We start from the raw sequence: 19,337 nt of genomic DNA, 5'->3' as shown, positions 1-19,337 counted from the left end.
AAAGTGTCAAGTATGGTATAGGGGATAATGAACACGCTATCTCAATCCGGGCTTTCCAAGTAGTGTTGTTCATATAACCATAGGGCCTTAAGGGAGGTCCCACTGGACTAGGGCTAAAGATTACCCCCTAGTAAGGTGAGAGAACAGATTTACAATCAAGATTGGTCAATCTTCTAGATCACCCCTTTATCCATACTAAATGCCCAAAATAAACAAGTATAAACACTCGATTGCAAAATGATCGAAATGCCTTTTGAATAGAAGCCCACTTTCATCCAAGTGGTAATGCCAGATGGGGAGACATATGAATGATAAAAATGGTGGAGGCACATGGAAGATCATCGTCAAATGGTGGCTATTAGGAGTTGCTGGTTGGTTGGCTGTCAAATGTAGGAGAAAAGTTTTCTCCTATGGGGTTACCCATTTTGGTAGGTAACATAACCAACTAGCTCTATGGAAGCCAAGGCGCTTGTCAAGTTTGATCCGTAGAAAATTGCGGGGTGTTTTTTTTTATCCCGCTTCGAGGGGGCAACCTCCTTTACATTACAGAAATGAATAATTCTTGGATGATTCAAATGACAAGACCTCCTTTCTATATATATGAGTCTAAGGGTTACCAATACAATCAGAGCCTACATAACAATAATATTGTAGGGGCACAACAATAGCAATAGTGGGCTTCTATGGGGCATAATAATAACAACATGGGGACTATATGGGCATAATAATACAATAAGGGGGTTGCACTAATAACAATAAGGGGTTACACTAGTAGTATAGGGACCTAACATAATTTGAGTGAAACCATCAAGACTTGCCTTATGGTAAAAAGGCCACAGGGCAACCAGGTTGCAGTAATGCTGAAGGGACAATACAATCACTTACACTCTCAAAGCTCTCAACCCTCAAGCCATCAATTGGCTAAGGTTTCTTGCTGATGACACAACCTTCCATCGATGTTTCCTTCTCTTGTTCTTGAACAGTTCTGATAACTTTGGTTTGATCAAGATTTGACTTTGTAGCTGCCCCATCCTCTCCATTCTATGCACTTCTAGTTCTCAAGCCATGTGTAACATGTCATTACCAACAACCTTTCACATGATTTTAAACAATTCACAAGAAAGCTTATCTATACCAAGGGATTTCCTATCCTTCATCCTATTCAGTTCTTCGAGGAGGTCCTCTTCAGTGATATCTGCTCCATGCATATCTTGTTCACTGCTCCACACCTTAGTAGGGACAACCCCCTGCAAGCCTTTTAAGTCTTAATAACTTGCTTTGTCGAAGGGGTATTCAGAAAAAGGTTTTGAAAGTGGAGCTGAAACATGTTGAAGTTTTAAGTATACCAGTTAGAAACCCTCCATGCAATTTATCTGATTTATTCCTACCTACTTGTTCCGTTACTTAACAAGTTATTTACAATGTAAATACTGAAAATAAACACTAGTGCATGCTCAACATATTACAGATCAACAACCGAAGGAACAAAAACAATCACACTAAATGACATCGTTATTTTTGGACCAATGTCCTCGGAAAAACCCAATGTGGGAAAACTAGTGCAACTATCTGAGGGTTTTCTTATTAAGCAATATCCAAGTACAATTTGGGTGCCAAATCCGACTTACCCAACAGACAATTTCCTTGGCAGTAATACCTCTTAGTTTGAGACATATCACGACTGAAACCCCGGAAACACCTTACGGCAGCTCCTCAGCTCCAATCTGCCCCAGAAACCTCACCGTTTGCCTTTCGGGAATGCCTTAGCCTCTCTCTGCCCAGCATTGGCCCTGCGTCACCCTGAATGGGTCTACGTCAGCCTCAGGAGGCCCTGCGTCAGCCTTCTGGCCCTCTGCATCAGCAATGCTGGCCTCTCTGAAGCACTGCGCAGCTCCTAGCTGCCTCTGCGTGGCCCTGCGTGAGCCCTGGCTGCTACTGCGTCACTCTCTCTAGCTCCTGCGCTGCTCTCCCGACACTATCTCTGCCTCTCTATCTCTCTGTACTCAATGCCCCTCAGCTGCAACTCCGATCACTGATTCTATCTCTCTTAGCAAACCCCGCTCTAGAGAATAGAATCACTGATCACTCTGGTGTGCTCTCTAAGTGACCCTCAAGCCTCTTCTTATACTTTTCTCGTTGACATATCAACGGCCGAGATTAAGTCCCTAATCAACGACTAAGATTAGATTTGGCTTGATCCATGTCTTTTGGACCATTCTAACACAGTTTCATATTAATCCACATTAATATTTTAATTTCCCTAAGTTTAGACTTAGAGACTCCATTAAAAATATTAATTATTTTAATATCTCCTGAATTGTTTAGAATCTTCTCAAACCCTTTCTGGGTATTGGAGATCTCATGTGCCCCAACCTCTCCACCAAATTTCGTGGCTAGAGCACATCCAATGCTACCTCAAATCAACACTCCCTCTTAGCGAGGACTGTGCTCTAGCAATACTCCTCATTGAGTATTACCCTGATCATCCGGCATCGGTCCTTGTGCTGATGCTAGGCCTGTTGCCCACCATCCTTTGCACTGCTGTATCCTGTACTGCTGCCCATGGTTCTGCCACTGCCACTGTTGCATCTGTACGACAGCTCCCTCTGCATCCGTGCTGCTGCTGGTCCTTTCTCCCAACACTGCATCTGCACTGCAACTCCTCTCATCATGCTGCATCGTGTTGCCCACTACTGCATTACAACTCAGTTACTGAGAAGTAACTGATCTCCCAAATATGACCTCTCTGTTGGGCTAGAGACCCTGCTGATGTTGAAGCTCCCTCTGCCGCTGACAAGTGCTCCCTCTTTGACCTCTGCGCTGCTGCAACAACTCCCTGCATCTCTTACCATTACACTCCTCTCTGTGCCATCTTGCACTGGTGCAACACTCCCGCGCCTCTCGCACTATTGCAACCTTCTAGCCTCGCGCTGTCTTGGGAATCCTGCACTATAGCTCTCTCTGCTGCTCCATCCGCATCCATCTCTACCCGACTCAGTAAGTCCTCCTGCTACTCTTCAAGGCTCCCGTAGCAAGGTCTAATCCAAGAGGCTGGGTATCGCGAGGATCCTGCCCCTCATCGCCTGTAGTCTGCTTGACTACAGCTCGATGTCTCCCCTCTTCCGCTCAAGTGGTGTGTGTGCACTCACAGCACAGTCATTGTCTGTCAACTCTTCCTTCTTTGCCCTTGCTGGCGCTGTCTTAGTCTCAGAAGACTCTACCTTACTCTTCTTCTTTATCATAAGAAGAATACTTCTTCTTAGCTTCATTTAATTTCTCACTAAAGTATGCTATTGGTCTCTGTTCCTGACTCAAAACTACTGCAATTGCAACTCCACTAGCATCATTTTCAACTTGAAAAGCTTTCCCAAAATCAGGTAAAGCTAAAACAGGTTTCTCTGTAATTTTCTGCTGCAACAACTTAAAATTTCTGTTTGCTGCTTCTGTCCACTTGAATGGCTGATTAGTCTCTTTGATTGTTTCAAGAATTGGTGCACAAATCTGACTAAAACCTTTGATAAATTTTCTATAAAAACTTGCAAGACCATGAAAGCTTCTTACCTCAAATATGTTTCTTGGAATAGGCTAGTTCCAAATTGCTTGGACTTTCTCTGGATCCATTTTCAAACCTTCTTTAGAAACTACAAATCCCAAATAGATTAATTCTTCTTTCATGAAACTACATTTCTTCAAATTTATCAGTAGTTTCTCTTTCTGCAGAGTTCTTAAAACCAACTTAAGATGCTCCAGATGTTCTTCTTTGCTTCTACTGAAAACTAGAATATCATCAAGATAAACAATGACAAACTTGCCTACATATTCCTTCAAGACTTCATTCATCGATCTCATGAAAGTGCTAGGCGCATTAGTGAGTCCAAAAGGCATCACTAACCACTCATACAATCGACTGTTTGTTTTAAATGCAGTCTTGCATTCATCTCCTTCTCTAATTCTTATTTGATGGTATCCACTTTTCAAATCCATCTTAGTAAAATACTTTGAGCCACTCAAACAATCCATCAAATCATCCATGCGTGGTAAAGGAAATCTATACCTAATAGTAATCTTGTTTATGGCTCTGGAATCTGTACACATATGCCATTCACCTCCTTTCTTTGGACTGAGTACTGTTGGTACAACACATGGACTAAGACTCTCTCTGATTAATCCCTTATCCATCAGTTCTTGCACTTGTCTTCCAACTTTTGCATTCCCTTGAGGAGTTAATCTGTATGCTGCTTTGTTTGGCAAACTTGCTCCAGGTATTAGATCAATATGATGACTAATACTCTTGATTGGTGGCAATGCATTTGGCAACTCATCCACAATAATATCAGCGAAATCATTCAACAGAGTTTTGATTTCTTCAGGCAAATAATCTAAGTTTGTGGAAGTTAAAATTACCTTAGGTCTCCCTATGACAACAAAATGCATTTCTTCACCTTTTCCAACTTCTTGCAACAACTCCTTTCCACTCATCAGCATAACATTGTTTCCAGGTGTCTCTTTGCCTGCTTCATCCTTCAATGGTAGCAGTGTGTGTTTATTTCCATCTTTCTCCAGAGTGTAAGTATTCCTTCTTCCATCATGAATAGCTTTCTGATCAAACTGCCAAGGTCTTCCCAGCAACACATGGCATACATCCATTGGCATTACATCACACAATATCACATCCTTATAAGTACCAATCTGTATCTCTACCTTGCATTGTTCTGTCACAATAATTTGATGTCCTTTTTGCAGCCATGACACTTTGTAAGGAGTAGGGTGTACTATTTTCACTAGTCCTAGCTTGTCCACCATTTATGTAGAAACAAGGTTATTAGTGCTTCCACTGTCAATTATCACTTTACAACATTTTCCTTTGGACTTACATGTAGTTCTGAATAAACTCTTTCTCTGAGCTGGTTCTCCTGTCTCTTTCTCTGCCTTAAGCAATACCCTTTTCAACAACAAAGATTCTCCTTCTTTGGGTGATTCTTCCTTGTTTGCAATTTGAGGTTTTTCTTCCTTTGCCTCAGCCACATTCACATTCCTCTGACTTGTTGCTTTATTATGAGGACAATCCCATGATCCATGTCCCCATTCTCCACATGTATAACACCGAATATCTCTTCCTCGGCCTCTTCCTCTGGGTGCAAATCTTCCTCTATTAAAGTCTCCTCTCTGTGGTGGTCTACTACTTGAACTTCCTGCTTCACTTTGATGGTGCTAAAATCTTGGTCTGGTAGTTCCTCTACCTCTTGCTGAACTTTTCCCTCTGTTCCTCTGATTTTGTTTCCTCAACATCTTCTCTTCTGCCTTCAAAGCTGCTTGATAGGCATCTTCAATTGTCTTCAGACTCAGCAAGCTGATCTCATCCTGTATGTCATATCTTAAGCCATTGATGTATCTAGCTACTTTCTCCATGTCATCTTCTGCATGTCCTGCTTTAATACTCAACTTATAAAACTCTTTTGTATATTCTTTGACAGTCATTCCTTTTTGTCTCAAATTCTGCGATTGTCTGAAAAGATTTAATTGATAATCTTTTGGCATAAATTTAGCTTTCAATTTGTTTACCATTTTATCCCATTGCTTGATCTTGGACTTTCCTTTTCTTGTTTTGGAGGTTTGTAGTTCATCCCACCAAATAGCTGCATGACCTTTCAATTTGGTAACTGCAAATTTCACCTTCCTTTTATCATCAACCTCCTCATAGTCGAAATACTTGTCCACTGAATTGATCCAGTCCATCAACTCTTCTGCATTGAGACTCCCTTCATATAAAGGAATTTCCACCTTTGGTTTTCCACCTACTTTAGCCAACATCTTGATAACTTTGTTAGTTTCAGTTTCCTCCTCTTCTTCTTCCTCAGAAGATTCTTCTGCAGTACTGGCAACTCCTTCATCAGGTGCTCTCCTCTGAGCAGTCTCCATTGTATCCATTGTTGTACGCAGACTCCGGATCTTGTCCAGCAGAACTACATTTGCTTCAGGTCCTTCTCGACCTATGCCAGCTCCTCTCCTCGGTGGCATGTTTACTGCAACAAAACTTGATCTCTGTGCTCTGATACCAAAATGATGCAGAAGGTTGACGAAATGAGGTTGTAGTCGGATAATAGACTAATGGTTAACTTTATAACCAATCAGCTTCGCTTAAACAGATTCTGTACGTGGCTTTCTTTTCCCTAAGGGTCCCGCTTTTCCAACTAATCACTGCCGGTCCCACTTAACTTTTCCTCAGAAGCGAGCGCTTCGATCTGCACCGTCGATTTCACCTTTCCAGATCCAACGGCTATCGTGTCGTATCACGCGCCAACTAGCCGGACGATCACCACCGTCGATTGACCCCGCTTGATCCAACGGTCGTCGCGCAATCTCGCGCGGACTCTAGCACGGTCGTTATCAAATTGAGAGCACTCAAGAAAAGTTGTTTTCTCTTTCCTCTGTTTGCTACGTGTTGAGCGCTAAGGCTAATCACACGGACTTGGAACAATACTACTTACCACTTTTGGGCGCATGAGATACTGCTTCTCGCTCATCAAATACAACCCACGTGCTTATTACTTAACTTTAAGAAAGATGCTTTAAGGAAGGTTTAGCGCTTTAACTACAATATTAACCTTAAACATGAATCGACAATGATTAACGATAAAACACATAAGCCCTGTGATTTATCAATGAAGTGTTAAAACAGAGGAAAAATACTCGATTCGGGTCCAGAACGTTGATAACACAAATATAGATGAAATTCTGCACCAGGATTAACACGCAATACCACACTTCAATCAATTACTCAACAAAATGGAAATTACAGAGTCTTGGCCCTCTCGGCTCGATTACAACAATTTGTATGACCTCTGTTTCAATCTCAAACCCTATATATCACTCAAACTCTCGCTTACTCCCTCTGTTCTCAATCTCTCACCCTTCTGTCATTACATTCATTTTCCTTTTATGAATCAAATCCTATTCTAACTGATTAACAACTTGATCTCTATTTTAATCAATCTAACAATTAAATCTCTATTGTCAAGCTTTGTTACGCACCTATGCTAACAACTTATCTCTTAGTCTAAAAATAATACAATATTCTAGTTATTACAATAATGAAGTAAAGATCATTTTCGAGAGATCCAACCCTCTCTACTAAAACTGGCTTTTGACCTGTAAAGTTTTGTAGATGTTCTATGCTAAGAGCAATTTCACTTTTCTCACAGCAATCATATATGTAGATAAGCAAAATGCAGATAGAACATATAAGCGGATCTTACAGAAGACAAATCAGAAACAAGAAAAATGTATGTGTTCGTTTCGGCGGTCAACAGGATGCTTTAACCAGCAAAGTCTCCTTTGGTCAGCCAGCCCAGCATGTGTCACAACAACCCTCCAACCAGTAGATGAGAGAGGAAGATGTGAGTTGAGTTGTGTTCAAATTCTCACCAACTTTTCCTGTATATATATCCATCAATGAGGGTGTGTGACACATCTGTTGGGCATGTGAGCCTACATTACAAAACTGGCTGACCTTGCACATATAATTTATTAAGAATAATAAATTCAAAATATAAGTTCTGCTCATCGGATTAAGACTATTTTTATATGGATTTTACACTTCTCAGAAAGAGGAATCCAACAAAAATATTAGCCTCTTAATCTGAGCATCAGAACATGGAGTTTGGACCTAGTTGTCCAAATTTAACACTCCCTCTCAACTAGGGAGAACTCCATCTATTAGTGCAATTAACATTGTGAGTCATCCCGCCGAAACTTGCTTTGCTGGCTTCTTTATTTCAGAACAGAAGTGGGTCAGTCACAAAGACATCATTCCCCGACTGACATAATCAGTCCAGAGGTCCCAGACCTCACAAATCTTGATCCCAGATCAAGTGGTTGGACCATGCCATCCTAGATAGAGAGTACGGCAATCTCTGATGCGTCCATCAGTCTTTGCTAATAGTCTCTAGCTTTTCCACACCTCATTGGCCAAATGAGAGGTACTTCCCATGAGCCCTGAACTCAATGGGTAGGATGCATACGGGGCACAGATTAAATGAGTGGCGAACCAGCTCAATAATCACAAGGATGGGGCAGAAGCATTATGAGTGCTTATAGCTCCGAGAAGCTATCCCCAAAGCCCCCCAGAGCTCCCAGAGCTCATCGTCCAACAGGACCCACATCATAGGGTCTTTCCACGACACCAAGACTCTCACGGAAGGTTAGGAACTTGACCTTCCCCAGGGGCTTAGTGAGAATATCCGCGACCTGCTCATCAGTTCCTATATGATCGAGCCTTACGGCGCCTCGCTGTACCATATCCCGGATAAAGTGGTACCTGATATCAATATGCTTGGATCGGTCGTGGAACACAGGATTCTCAGTCATACGAATCCCACTCTGATTATCACAGAGTATTACAGTGGTATCTAGCACATGTTGGAACAGCTCACTAAAGAGCTTCCTCAACCAAACTGCTTCACAACAGGCCATACTAGCAGCAATGTATTCGGCCTCCGCAGTGCTCAAAGCCACCGACTTCTGCTTCCTGCTCATCCATGAGATCGAAGCAGAACCAAGATTGAAACAGCATCCAGATGTGCTCTTACGATCCACCACACTGCCAGCCCAATCGGCATCAGTATATCCCCGGAGTATCACACTCCCGGCAGTGTATCTCAGCCCATGGTTTATCGTGCCCCGAAGATATCTTCAAAAGATTCTTGGCACCAACCCAGTGAAAATGATGAGGCTCAACCATCTGTTGACTCAAAGTATTCACTGCAAAACATATGTCCGGACGGGTGTTCACTAAGAACATCAAAGCTCCTATGAGTTGACGATACTCAATAGGATTGGCCAAGATAGGCCCTGCAGCGCTGCCACTCAACTTCTTAAAGTTGAGTTCCATTGGTGTCGACACGGACTTACAGTCCACCATCCCAAATCTTTCCAGAAGCTTCACAATATACTTTCCTTGAGAAAGGAAAATCTCTCCAGGTCTCTGCCAGACCTCCAGGCCTAGGAAATAGTGCATCAGTCCTAGGTCTTTCATCTCGAACCCAGCAGCAAGCTCCCTCTTACATTGATGAATGAGAGGGTCATCACCTGTCAGGAAGAGGTCGTCCACATACAGCACTAGAATGAGAGGCTTTCCTTCCTCAACCTTAAAGTAAAGGTTTGGATCAGCATTGCTTCGAGTGGAGCCCAGCTTCATCAAATAACTATCCATCCTCTCATACCATGCTCTGGGTGCTTGCTTTAACCCATAGAGGGCTTTCTTCAACCTGCAGACATAAGTGTCTCGATCTTGAACTTCAAATCCCAGAGGTTGTTCTACATACACCTCTTCCTTTATTGCACCATGCAGAAAAGCAGTCTTGACATCCATCTGATGAAGACTCCACCCTTGCGTAGCAGCAAGGGCTATGATGGATCAGATGGTGGTATATCGAGCCACAGGTGCAAATATATCGTCATAGTCAATTCCTTCTTTTTGAGAGAAGCCACGGGCAACAAATCTTGCCTTAAATTTTTCAGCACTCCCATCAGATCCATGTTTAATCTTGTAGAGCCATTTAGCGGTGACAACAGATTTGTCCTTCGGTCTCGGGACCACATCCCAGACATCATTCTTCATAATAGCCTCATATTCTTCATGCATAGCATCCTTCCAGACTTGATGCTTGATGGCTTCCTCAAAAGATCCAGGGTCAGATTGTATAATAGTACTCATGGCAGCTAGATACCCTTGGTATCTACACGGCTTCTTGCTTTCTCGGAATGTTCCCCTTGGGGCAGCATGACCCTCAGCATCTTCGAGGGTGTCCCTGAGCCATGATGGCCTCTTTCCTAGAGAAGGGGAAGGATCAATAGGGTCCATTGGCCCTTCAACATCAGGCATAGTCTCATCCTGGGGTTCTTCCAGATTTCCAGGTCTTTCTTCATGGTTTTCTTCAGATCTAGGAAGATCTACTACTTTCTTCAGGGAAGCATCTTCGTCAAAAGTGACATCATGGCTTATCTCTACTTCCCTTTGACCAGGTACATAGACTCTATATGCCTTAGAAGTCTCACTGCATCTGGTTCTCTTGCTGTACCACTCATACTGCACCATACTTCACTAATCACGTTGCTCATGTCCATGATCTTATCCATCATCATGCTGCCCTCATACATCAGCATGTAGTCTCATTGCCAATCATGCTGCCCTTTACTTATTATTACATCCATCATGATGCTGTCCATGACCATGATCTGGTGCATTATCACGTTGCCCTTGATCATTATGCACATGATCTCATTCATCATGTTGTAGGATACAGAGATATTCTTTTCAACATTTCATAGCACATCAAGACACATTGTCCAAATATCACTAAAGTCGTTACCCAAACATTATTGTCATAGGAACAAATATCTCTGACATATATTATCTCCATTCATCACTTGTCAAGAGAACAATATCACTGCTATGCATAACTTTCATAAGAGTAAGTGACACTACAATAAGCGCAGAAGATCACTGTCAAAAAACTTTGTCATATTGTCATATTTCACTGTCATATGTACAGAAGATGGGGTCTACCCTTAAGCTCTTCCATATATCCATTTTTATGATTCCAAATCATCTGCCTCTTAACAGCCCTTGTTGTCCCTCTCAAGGGACTATACTTGGAGCTTTACCAAGCATCTTCATACAACCCATTATACCAGAATTGCAAACTGTTTAATCTGGACCATAATATCTGGCAAATTCATCATTAGAAAAGACAAGCACATACCTGTGATAGACATCATATTTCTGTCCACAAATACATTTCGGCCAGTGCACAGGATCTTGAAATTTCGGCTCTATTATATGACAGCGGCCGAGTGTGCTTTCATGCCTGCGTGCTTCAGCGGGTTCCACTATGTTAATTCACTGCGGCTCCCATCACGTTAATATGAACCTTCATATAGTGCGGATCTGCTAATATCCACACGAAAGAATTTGAGTTGCTGTTAGCGGATACCCTAGCTCATAGTAATGCGTATCTTCCATTCCTTCATCCGAGAGCATATAAGAACTGCATGTACGTGTCTTCACGGGTAAGGAGTCTTCAAGAACAGCGAGGTCTTGGATAGCTCCATTGATTGTGTTGTATCTTCCAGAACAATGTTACCTATATCTTCTACGTAAGGTCTCATCCTCATGACCTGTGTATAGATGAGGAGTCTTTATGCCTTGCATATAACTATGGCAGGGTTCCTTCTATCTGCGGCTTCACCATGAACAACGTCATGTCCAGCATATATATCTTATGCCTTGCGTAACCCTAAACGCGTGTATTCATTTCTATGAGTTGCTGCCCAGCGTATGTATATAAACCTGCGTGTATATATATAACTGCCCACGCGTCAGACCACCAACAACCTGTGCAATAGATCTTTGACCCGACTGCTCACTGCGTATGTAAACTTTAGTGTTGTTCTGAAGTTCTCTGTCCACGTGACAGTCCGTTTGATAACTCTGCGTTGTATTGCAGACCTCCGTCCACGTGACAATCCTTCGATAATCTGCTATATAATCTTCGCGCCGTTTATTCAAGCGTTCCACGCTTTCATAAACTTGCGCAATGGCACATTGACCGCTGTCCTATATTCCAGTTGCCACGTAACAGTCTGGAAAACCCTTGTGCAGTCCAGCCACTCCGACAGGTCCACGCACTGAGGTTATCGAACTACTGTCCCGATTCTGAGCTTATCCACCGAGACCTGCATCCCACAACCCGTGAGATGTTTTACCGACTGTGCATGCTCTCCGCTTCAGATATGAACAGCTGTATAATCTACATTCATATACAGCCTCCTTCGACGGGGACAACTTGCCAAATACATATAGATCTCAGCTTTATTACCTGAGCACCCAAACACCCATAAACCTGCGCTTTTACGTCCACGTGCTATCCTCTTTGGACTTCCAATTCGGTTCTGCACGATTACGTATGCTACTGTCCACGTGCCAGCAATCTGATATATCTGTGCAATCCAATCTGCACTTACCATATCGTTCTGTCTACGTGACAGACCTTCAGCAAACCGCTCAATCAATAAGTCGATTCGACTGTGTATAATCTCTGAGACTATCGAGAGCTGATACCCCTACGGGCTATCTTAACGCTTCTGATATTTCTCCACGATTATACGTTCGCTGCTACCGGAACTCAGAACCCCGTATGCTTTCCTGCACGTTTACCCAAGAGCGGGCACCTGCATGTATTGCCCGATATACCCTTGTAAACCTGCGCATTCACACACCGAGACTGTTGCTCGAATTCCGAAACTCAACCGTGACAATCCTCCTGTTTAATCCGTCCGACAGCCGGCTGCATATATGTAACCTCCTGCGCGTTTATCCGAGAGCTTCAGCGCTCATATAAACCTTTGCAACCATATATGTTCAGTTGCTGCCCGAACTCTGATTACCAAGATACCTGACCGAGGATATATAACCTCCTGGCGCTGTTATCCGAGCGTTCAAACGCTCATATAACCTGCGTTATCATATACCCAAACTGCTTACTCGAATCTCGTCTTCAGTCCGTCCTCTAAGCCTCGATCTACGCAATCCTTTGCTCCTCGAGCGTATTAGAGATTAGAGACAACTGTCGACCACATATCTCACATGAGAGACTTCGTTGGTTCCTTGATTGCTATAGATAGAGTTTGTCTTCACCTCAGCGCTGATACCATGTAAAGTTTTGTAGATGTTCTATGCTAAGAGCAATTTCACTTTTCTCACAGCAATCATATATGTAGATAAGCAAAATGCAGATAGAACATATAAGCGGATCTTACAGAAGACAAATTAGAAACAAGAAAAATGTATGTGTTCGTTTCGGCGGTCAACAGGATGCTTTAACCAGCAAAGTCTCCTTTGGTCAGCCAGCCCAGCATGTGTCACAACAACCCTCCAACCAGTAGATGAGAGAGGAAGATGTGAGTTGAGTTGTGTTCAAATTCTCACCAACTTTTCCTGTATATATATCCATCAATGAGGGTGTGTGACACATCTGTTGGGCATGTGAGCCTACATTACAAAACTGGCTGACCTTGCACATATAATTTATTAAGAATAATAAATTCAAAATATAAGTTCTGCTCATCGGATTAAGACTATTTTTATATGGATTTTACACCTTTCAGAAAGAGGAATCCAACAAAAATATTAGCCTCTCAATCTGAGCATCAGAACATGGAGTTTGGACCTAGTTGTCCAAATTTAACATGACCACTTAGGTCAATGAAATTCATCTCTTGTTAGCCACAACATGTGAACATACAATCACATTGTTGGCTATGTTTGGATGCTCCTGCATTAGCAAAGAGAGGCTGACACAATCCAGAAAGGCAGACGCTAGGGTTTCTGGGGCATATTGGAGCTAAGGAACTGCCGGAGGGTTTATCCGGGGTTTTAGCTAGGACATTTGTCTCAGACTGAGAGGTACTATTGCCAAGGGCATTCTCTGTTGGGTAAGCCGGATTTGGCACCCAGATTGTACTCTGAAATTGCTTAATAAAAAAACCCTTAGATTGTTGCATCGGTTTTCCCGCATTGGGTTTTTCCGAGGACATTGGTCCAAAAATAATGGTATCATTTTGTGTGCTTGTTTCTGTTTCCTTTAGTTGATGATCTGTAATATGTTGAGCATGCACTAGTGTTTATTTTCAGTATTTACATTGTAAATAACTTGTTAACTAACGAAACAAGTAGGTAGGAATAAATCAGTAAAGTGCATGGAGGATTTCTAACTAGTAGACTTAGAAATTCCAACATGGTATCAGAGGGTGGTTGTAGATCATAGGAGAACTGAGGACATCAGCCGAGCGAAGCAATAGCAGCAGAAAACCACTGTCCCGAGTGATAGAAGTTGTTCCTAGCAGAGCAACAACAAGAGAAGGGTGACGCAGTGCCTGCGTCATCAAGGGTGAGCTAGGAAGAGGCAACGGAGAGGCAAAGGGAGGCAAAGGGAGGCTCACGCAGAGCCATGCAGAGAGCTAGAGGGCTATGATGCAATTGGCTAAGGAGGCCGAGTCGCTGGTGCCGGGATTGCGCAGAGCCTAGGAGCTCCAACCTTCAGGTTGCTGGGGTTTAGGAGGCTGTGGGAAAGTTGCAGAGTGGAGCTAGTGGGGTACTATAGTCAGAGCAATACCTGACCGGGCAAGGCTAATGAAGAGGGAGTTGCTATCGAGGGTTTCTAGCTGAGAAATCCGAATCAGTGGTGCGGTTGCACAGACGATCGAAGTAGGGGGCATCTCGACATTGGCAGAAGGATTTCCAAGAGGCAAATCGAGACTCAGAGGGAGTCACATCGAGAACTTCCAGGAGGGAAGTAGAAGAGCAGCATGGCACTACACAGAGTAAGAGACAAGGAGAGACTGGACGGAGCCTCAAATTTTGCAGTCTGGAAGGCTAGAATCTTATCCATACTTGACAGAAATCGTGTCAAGCTCTTTGCCTTGAAGACGATAGCTATCCCAGTCGACCCAGCTAAGAACGACAAGTACGAGGAGGCAATGGCGAGGGCCAAGAGCATCATCCTTGACAAGGTCAAGGACCATGTAGTACCACACATTGCCGAGAAGGAAACGACGAATGAGATGTGGGAGGCCCTAAAGAAATTGTACCAGCATACTTTTATGCTGAGAATGATGTTACTAAAAAATCAGATGAGGTCATATCAGATGAAGAAGGGAGAACCGATAGACACCTTCCTCGGAGGACTGAATGAGATCCGAGATCAGTTGACTTCCATAGAAGCCACGCCGGATCAGGAATTGATGGTGAGGACAACCCTAAATGCAATTTGAGAAGACTGGGAGGTATTTGTCTAGAGTATACTGGGCAGAGGGACACTTCCACCTTGGGATGAGATGTGGGTGGCTCTTCACCAAGAAGAGATCAGACGATAGACAAAGGCGGGAAGCAGCAGTAAGGGGATTAGAGTCAAAAAGGAGGAGGAGGAAGATGTTGCCCTAGCATCTGAGGGAAAGCAAGAAAAGCGGAAGAAGAAGGATCTCTCCAAGATCAAGTGCTTCCACTGTGGGGAGCTGGGTCATTATGCAACCCAGTGTCCAAGGAAGAAGAATAAGGGAGAGTCTTCCGAGACTAAGGCAACGCTTTCAAGGGCAGAGAAAGAAGTGGAGACAGACGATGACTGTGCCATGAGTGCACACGCACCACTTGAGTGGAAGTGGGGAGACATCGAGCTGTAGTCAGACGGACTACAGGCGATGAGGGGCAAGATCCTCGAGGTACCCAACCTCTTGGATTAGACCTTGCTATGGGAGCCCTGAAGAGGAGTAGCAGGACTGGCTGATGTGGGTAGAGATGGATGCGGATGGAGCAGCAGAGAGAGCTACAGTGCAGAATTCCCAGGACAACGCGAGGCTAGCAGGCTGCAGCAGTGCGAGAGGCACGGGAGTGTTGCACCAGTGTAGGATGGCACAGAGAGGTGTGCAACAGTGCAAGATGCAGGGAGTTGTTGCAGCAGTGCAGAGGTCAGAGAGGGAGCACTTGTCAGCGGCAGAGGGAGCTTCAGCATCATAGGGTGTCTCTAGCCCAATAGAGAGGTCAGAGTTGGGAGATCAGTTATTTACTTCTCAGTGACTGAGTCACAGTGTAGCAGTGGGTAGCACGATGCAGCATGATGAGAGGAGTTGTAGTGCAGATGCAGTGTTGGGAGAAAGGACCAGCAGCAGCACGGATGCAGAGGGAGTTGCAGTACAGATGCAACAGTGGAAGTGGCAGGGCCATGGGTAGTAGTATAGGATGCAGTAGTGCAGAGTATGGTGGGCAGCAAGCCTAGCATTAGCACAGGGACTGATGTCAGATGATCAGAGTAATACTCAGTGAGGAGTATTGCTAGAGCATAGTCCTCGCTAAGAGGGAGTGTTGATTTGTGGTAGCATCGGATGTGCTCTAGCCACGAAATTTGGTGGAGAGGTTGGGGCACATGAGATCTCCAAGACTCAGAAAGGGTTTGGGCAGATTCTAAACAGTTTAGGAGATATTAAAATAATTAATATTTTTAATGGAATCCCTAAGTCTAAACTTAGGGAAATTAAAATATTAATGTGGATTAATATAACATTGTGTTAGAATGGTCCAAAAGACATGGATCAAGCCAGATCTAATCTTAGCGGCCGATTAGGGACTTAATCTCAGCCGTTGATATGTCAACGAGAAAAGTATAAGAGGAGGCTTGAGGGTCGCTTGGAGAGCACACCAGATGATCAATGATTCTATTCTCTAGAGTGGGGTTTGCTAAGAGAGATAGAATCAATGATCGGAGTTGCAGCTGAGGGACAGTGAGTACAGAGAGACAGAGAGGTAGAGATAGTGCCGGGAGATCAGTGTAAGAGCCAGAGAGAGTGATGCAGTAGTAGCCAAGGCTCACGCAGGGCCACGCAGGGGCAGCCAGGAGCTGCGCAATGCTTCAGAGAGGCCAGCGTTGCTAATGCAGAGGGCCAGAAGGTTGACGCAGACCCATTCAGGGTGACGTAGGGCCAGCATTGGGCAAAGAGAGGCTGATGCAGTCTAGAAAGGCAGACACTGTGGTTTCTGGGGCAGATTGGAGTTGAGGAACTGCCGGAGGGTTTATCCGGGGTTTCAGTCAGGACATCTATCTCAGACTGAGAGGTACTACTGCCAAGGGCATTCTCTGTTGGGTAAGCTGGATTTGGCACCTAGATTGTACTCTAAAATTGCTTAATAAGAAAAATCTCAGATAGTTGCACCAATTTTTCGGCATTAGGTTTTTCCGGGGACATTGGTCCAAAAATAATGGTGTCATTTTGTGTGCTTGTTTCTGTTTCCTTTAGTTGATGATCTGTAATATGTTGAGAATGCACTAGTGTTTATTTTTAGTATTTACATTGTAAATAACTTGTTAAGTAACGAAACAAGTAGGTAGAAATAAATCAGTAAAGTGCATGGAGGGTTTCTAACTAGTAGACTTAGAAATTCCAACCAATCACGCTCTGATACCATGTTGAAGTTTCTAAGTCTACCAGTTAGAAACCCACGAAGCACTTTATTTGATTTATTCCTACCTACTTGTTCCGTTACTTAACAAGTTATTTACAATGTAAACACTGAAAATAAACACTAGTGTGTGCTCAACATATTACAGATCAACAACTGAAGGAAACAGAAACAATCACACCAAATAACACCGTTATTTTTGGACCAATGTTGCCGGAAAAACCCAATGTGGGAGAACTGGTGCAGCTATCTAATGGTTTTCTTATTAAGCAATATCAAAGTACAATATAGGTGCCAAATCCTGCTTACCCAACAAAGAATTTCCTTGGCAGTAATACCTCTCAGTTTGAGACAAATAACCCGGCTGAAACCCTGGAAACACCTTTCGGCAGCTCCTCAGCTCCAATCTACCCCAGAAACCCCAGTGTCTGCTTTTCTGGATTGCATCAACCTCTCTTTGCCCAGCGCTGGCCCTGCGTCACCTTGAATGGGTCTGCGTCAGCCTTAGGAGTCCCTGTGTTAGCCTTCTGGCCCTCTGCGTCAGCAACACTAGCCTCTCTGAAGTACTGCGCAGCTCCCGGTTGCCTCTGCATGGCCCTGGCTGCTACTGCGTCACTCTCTTTGGCTCTTGCGCTGCTCTCCCGACACTATCTCTGCCTCTCTGTCTCTCTGTACTCAGTGCCCCTTAGCTGCAACTCCGATCACTGATTCTATCTCTCTTAGCAAACCCCGCTTTAGAGAATAGAATGACTGATCACTCTAGTGTGCTCTCCAAGTGACCCTCAAGCCTCCTCTTATACTTTTCTCGTTGACATATCAACGGTCGAGATTAAGTCCCTAATCAACGACTAAGATTAGATTTGGCTTGATCCATGTCTTTTGGACCATTCTAACACAGTTTCATATTAATCCACATTAATATTTTAATTTCCCTAAGTTTAGACTTAGGGACTCCATTAAAAATATTAATTATTTTAATATCTCCTGAACTGTTTAGAATCTGCCCAAACCCTTTCTGGGTATTGGAGATCTCATGTGCCCCAACCTCTCCACCAAATTTCGTGGCTAGAGCACATCCGATGCTACCTAAAATCAACAAAAGTTATCTCTGATCTAAAGTTTTTATTAGAAACCCCTCTGTTCCTAAGCCTCTAGTTCTCTCTGAAGCATTTTTATGCATGAGGAAATCAAAATAATATCTGGAAGGCTCATCACCCTCTTCCTTCCACTGTAAACAGGCTCTGATTTGGGTCCCCTGGTTCTGTATTCCTCCATACCTCTGAGTGGGTGTTCCACCCTAGTCACCTCTTCCTGCAATGTATCATTATGTATATCCTCAAGAAGTTTCTGTTTTAGTTCAAAATTTCAAGGCAATAGAATGCTTTCAACTTAGTCCGATCTCTAATAGTCTTATGAATCTTCTTAAAAAAATAAAAAAAATTACATAGGAATATTTTGCTTTACCTTTGTATATTGAAATATTTCCTAGACAGGATATAAGACAGTAAATGATGAGAAGTGGAACTATACTGTCTAACGAGCTAGGCACTCTGGATTCTGCTATACTTTTTTCTAAAAGTAATAATCTTTGTCATTTGCTGAAGTGTTAATCGTGTTGTGCAAGTATTGCAGATAAACAATGCAGGCTCAAATGCATACAGTTACAAGCCTTTGGTGGAGACGGATGATGAAGCACTCATGTAAGACATTGATCTTTTGGACATATTTGAGGATAAAATTCTGTTTTGGTATTGCTAATATTTTCTTCTCCTGATGTAAGCTAGTTTAAATTTTAAATGGTTTTATCAACAGGGAAGTTGTGACAACTAATACCTTGGGTACAATGATTTGCTGCAGAGAGGTAAACTCCACTTGACTATATCAAACTTAGTACTCAACAGATCTTACAACTTATAACATATAATTAATTAATAGTGCTAGCTTTCATTAAGTATAGTCAGTCATGGCATAAAGCAGGCGATAACGATGATGATGGGTCAACCTCGTGGGGGTCATATATTTAACATTGATGGAGCTGGTGCTGATGGTAGTCCAACTCCTAGGTGAGATTGATTTCAACTGCAGTGATATTTGGTAGTATTTATTTCGACTCCTCTCTTGCATCTTTCTCTTCATGATGTAGCTTCTTGCCTTTTTGCCATGTTTGCTATGCTCACCAGATTCCTTGTACCGAGAATAGTTGTTGCACCCTTCCAAGTAGAGTGAAGAAAAAGACAAAGGTGATCCTTTGTTCAAATTAACGTTTTTTTAAAGCTTCCTGGTTTCTATTAATACAAACTATAATACATGGATTTTATACAAAAAAAGG

The 19,337-nt window shown here is 43.1% G+C and overlaps 1 protein-coding gene across 2 annotated transcripts in view; it reads left to right on the top strand.

Moving 5' to 3' along the window:
* LOC149232017 (chlorophyll(ide) b reductase NOL, chloroplastic-like) overlaps positions 1-19,337 on the top strand; it is a 345,384-nt gene that overhangs the window by 100,437 nt on the left and 225,610 nt on the right. For both annotated transcript variants that reach the window (XM_089376419.1, XM_089376417.1), the window contains exons 5-7: positions 18,641-18,708; positions 18,821-18,869; positions 18,986-19,071. In XM_089376419.1, the coding sequence (XP_089232545.1) occupies positions 18,641-18,708; positions 18,821-18,869; positions 18,986-19,071 (203 nt within the window). The remainder of the gene's footprint in view (positions 1-18,640; positions 18,709-18,820; positions 18,870-18,985; positions 19,072-19,337) is intronic.

The sequence above is a fragment of the Pinus tabuliformis genome, chromosome J (genome assembly GCF_031772625.1).
Source record: "Pinus tabuliformis cultivar Carrire ecotype Pingquan chromosome J, CPIR1, whole genome shotgun sequence".
NCBI classification, from domain to species: domain Eukaryota; kingdom Viridiplantae; phylum Streptophyta; class Pinopsida; order Pinales; family Pinaceae; genus Pinus; species Pinus tabuliformis.
Note: the sequence above shows the minus strand (reverse complement) of the source record. Positions and strands in the feature narration are given on the sequence as shown.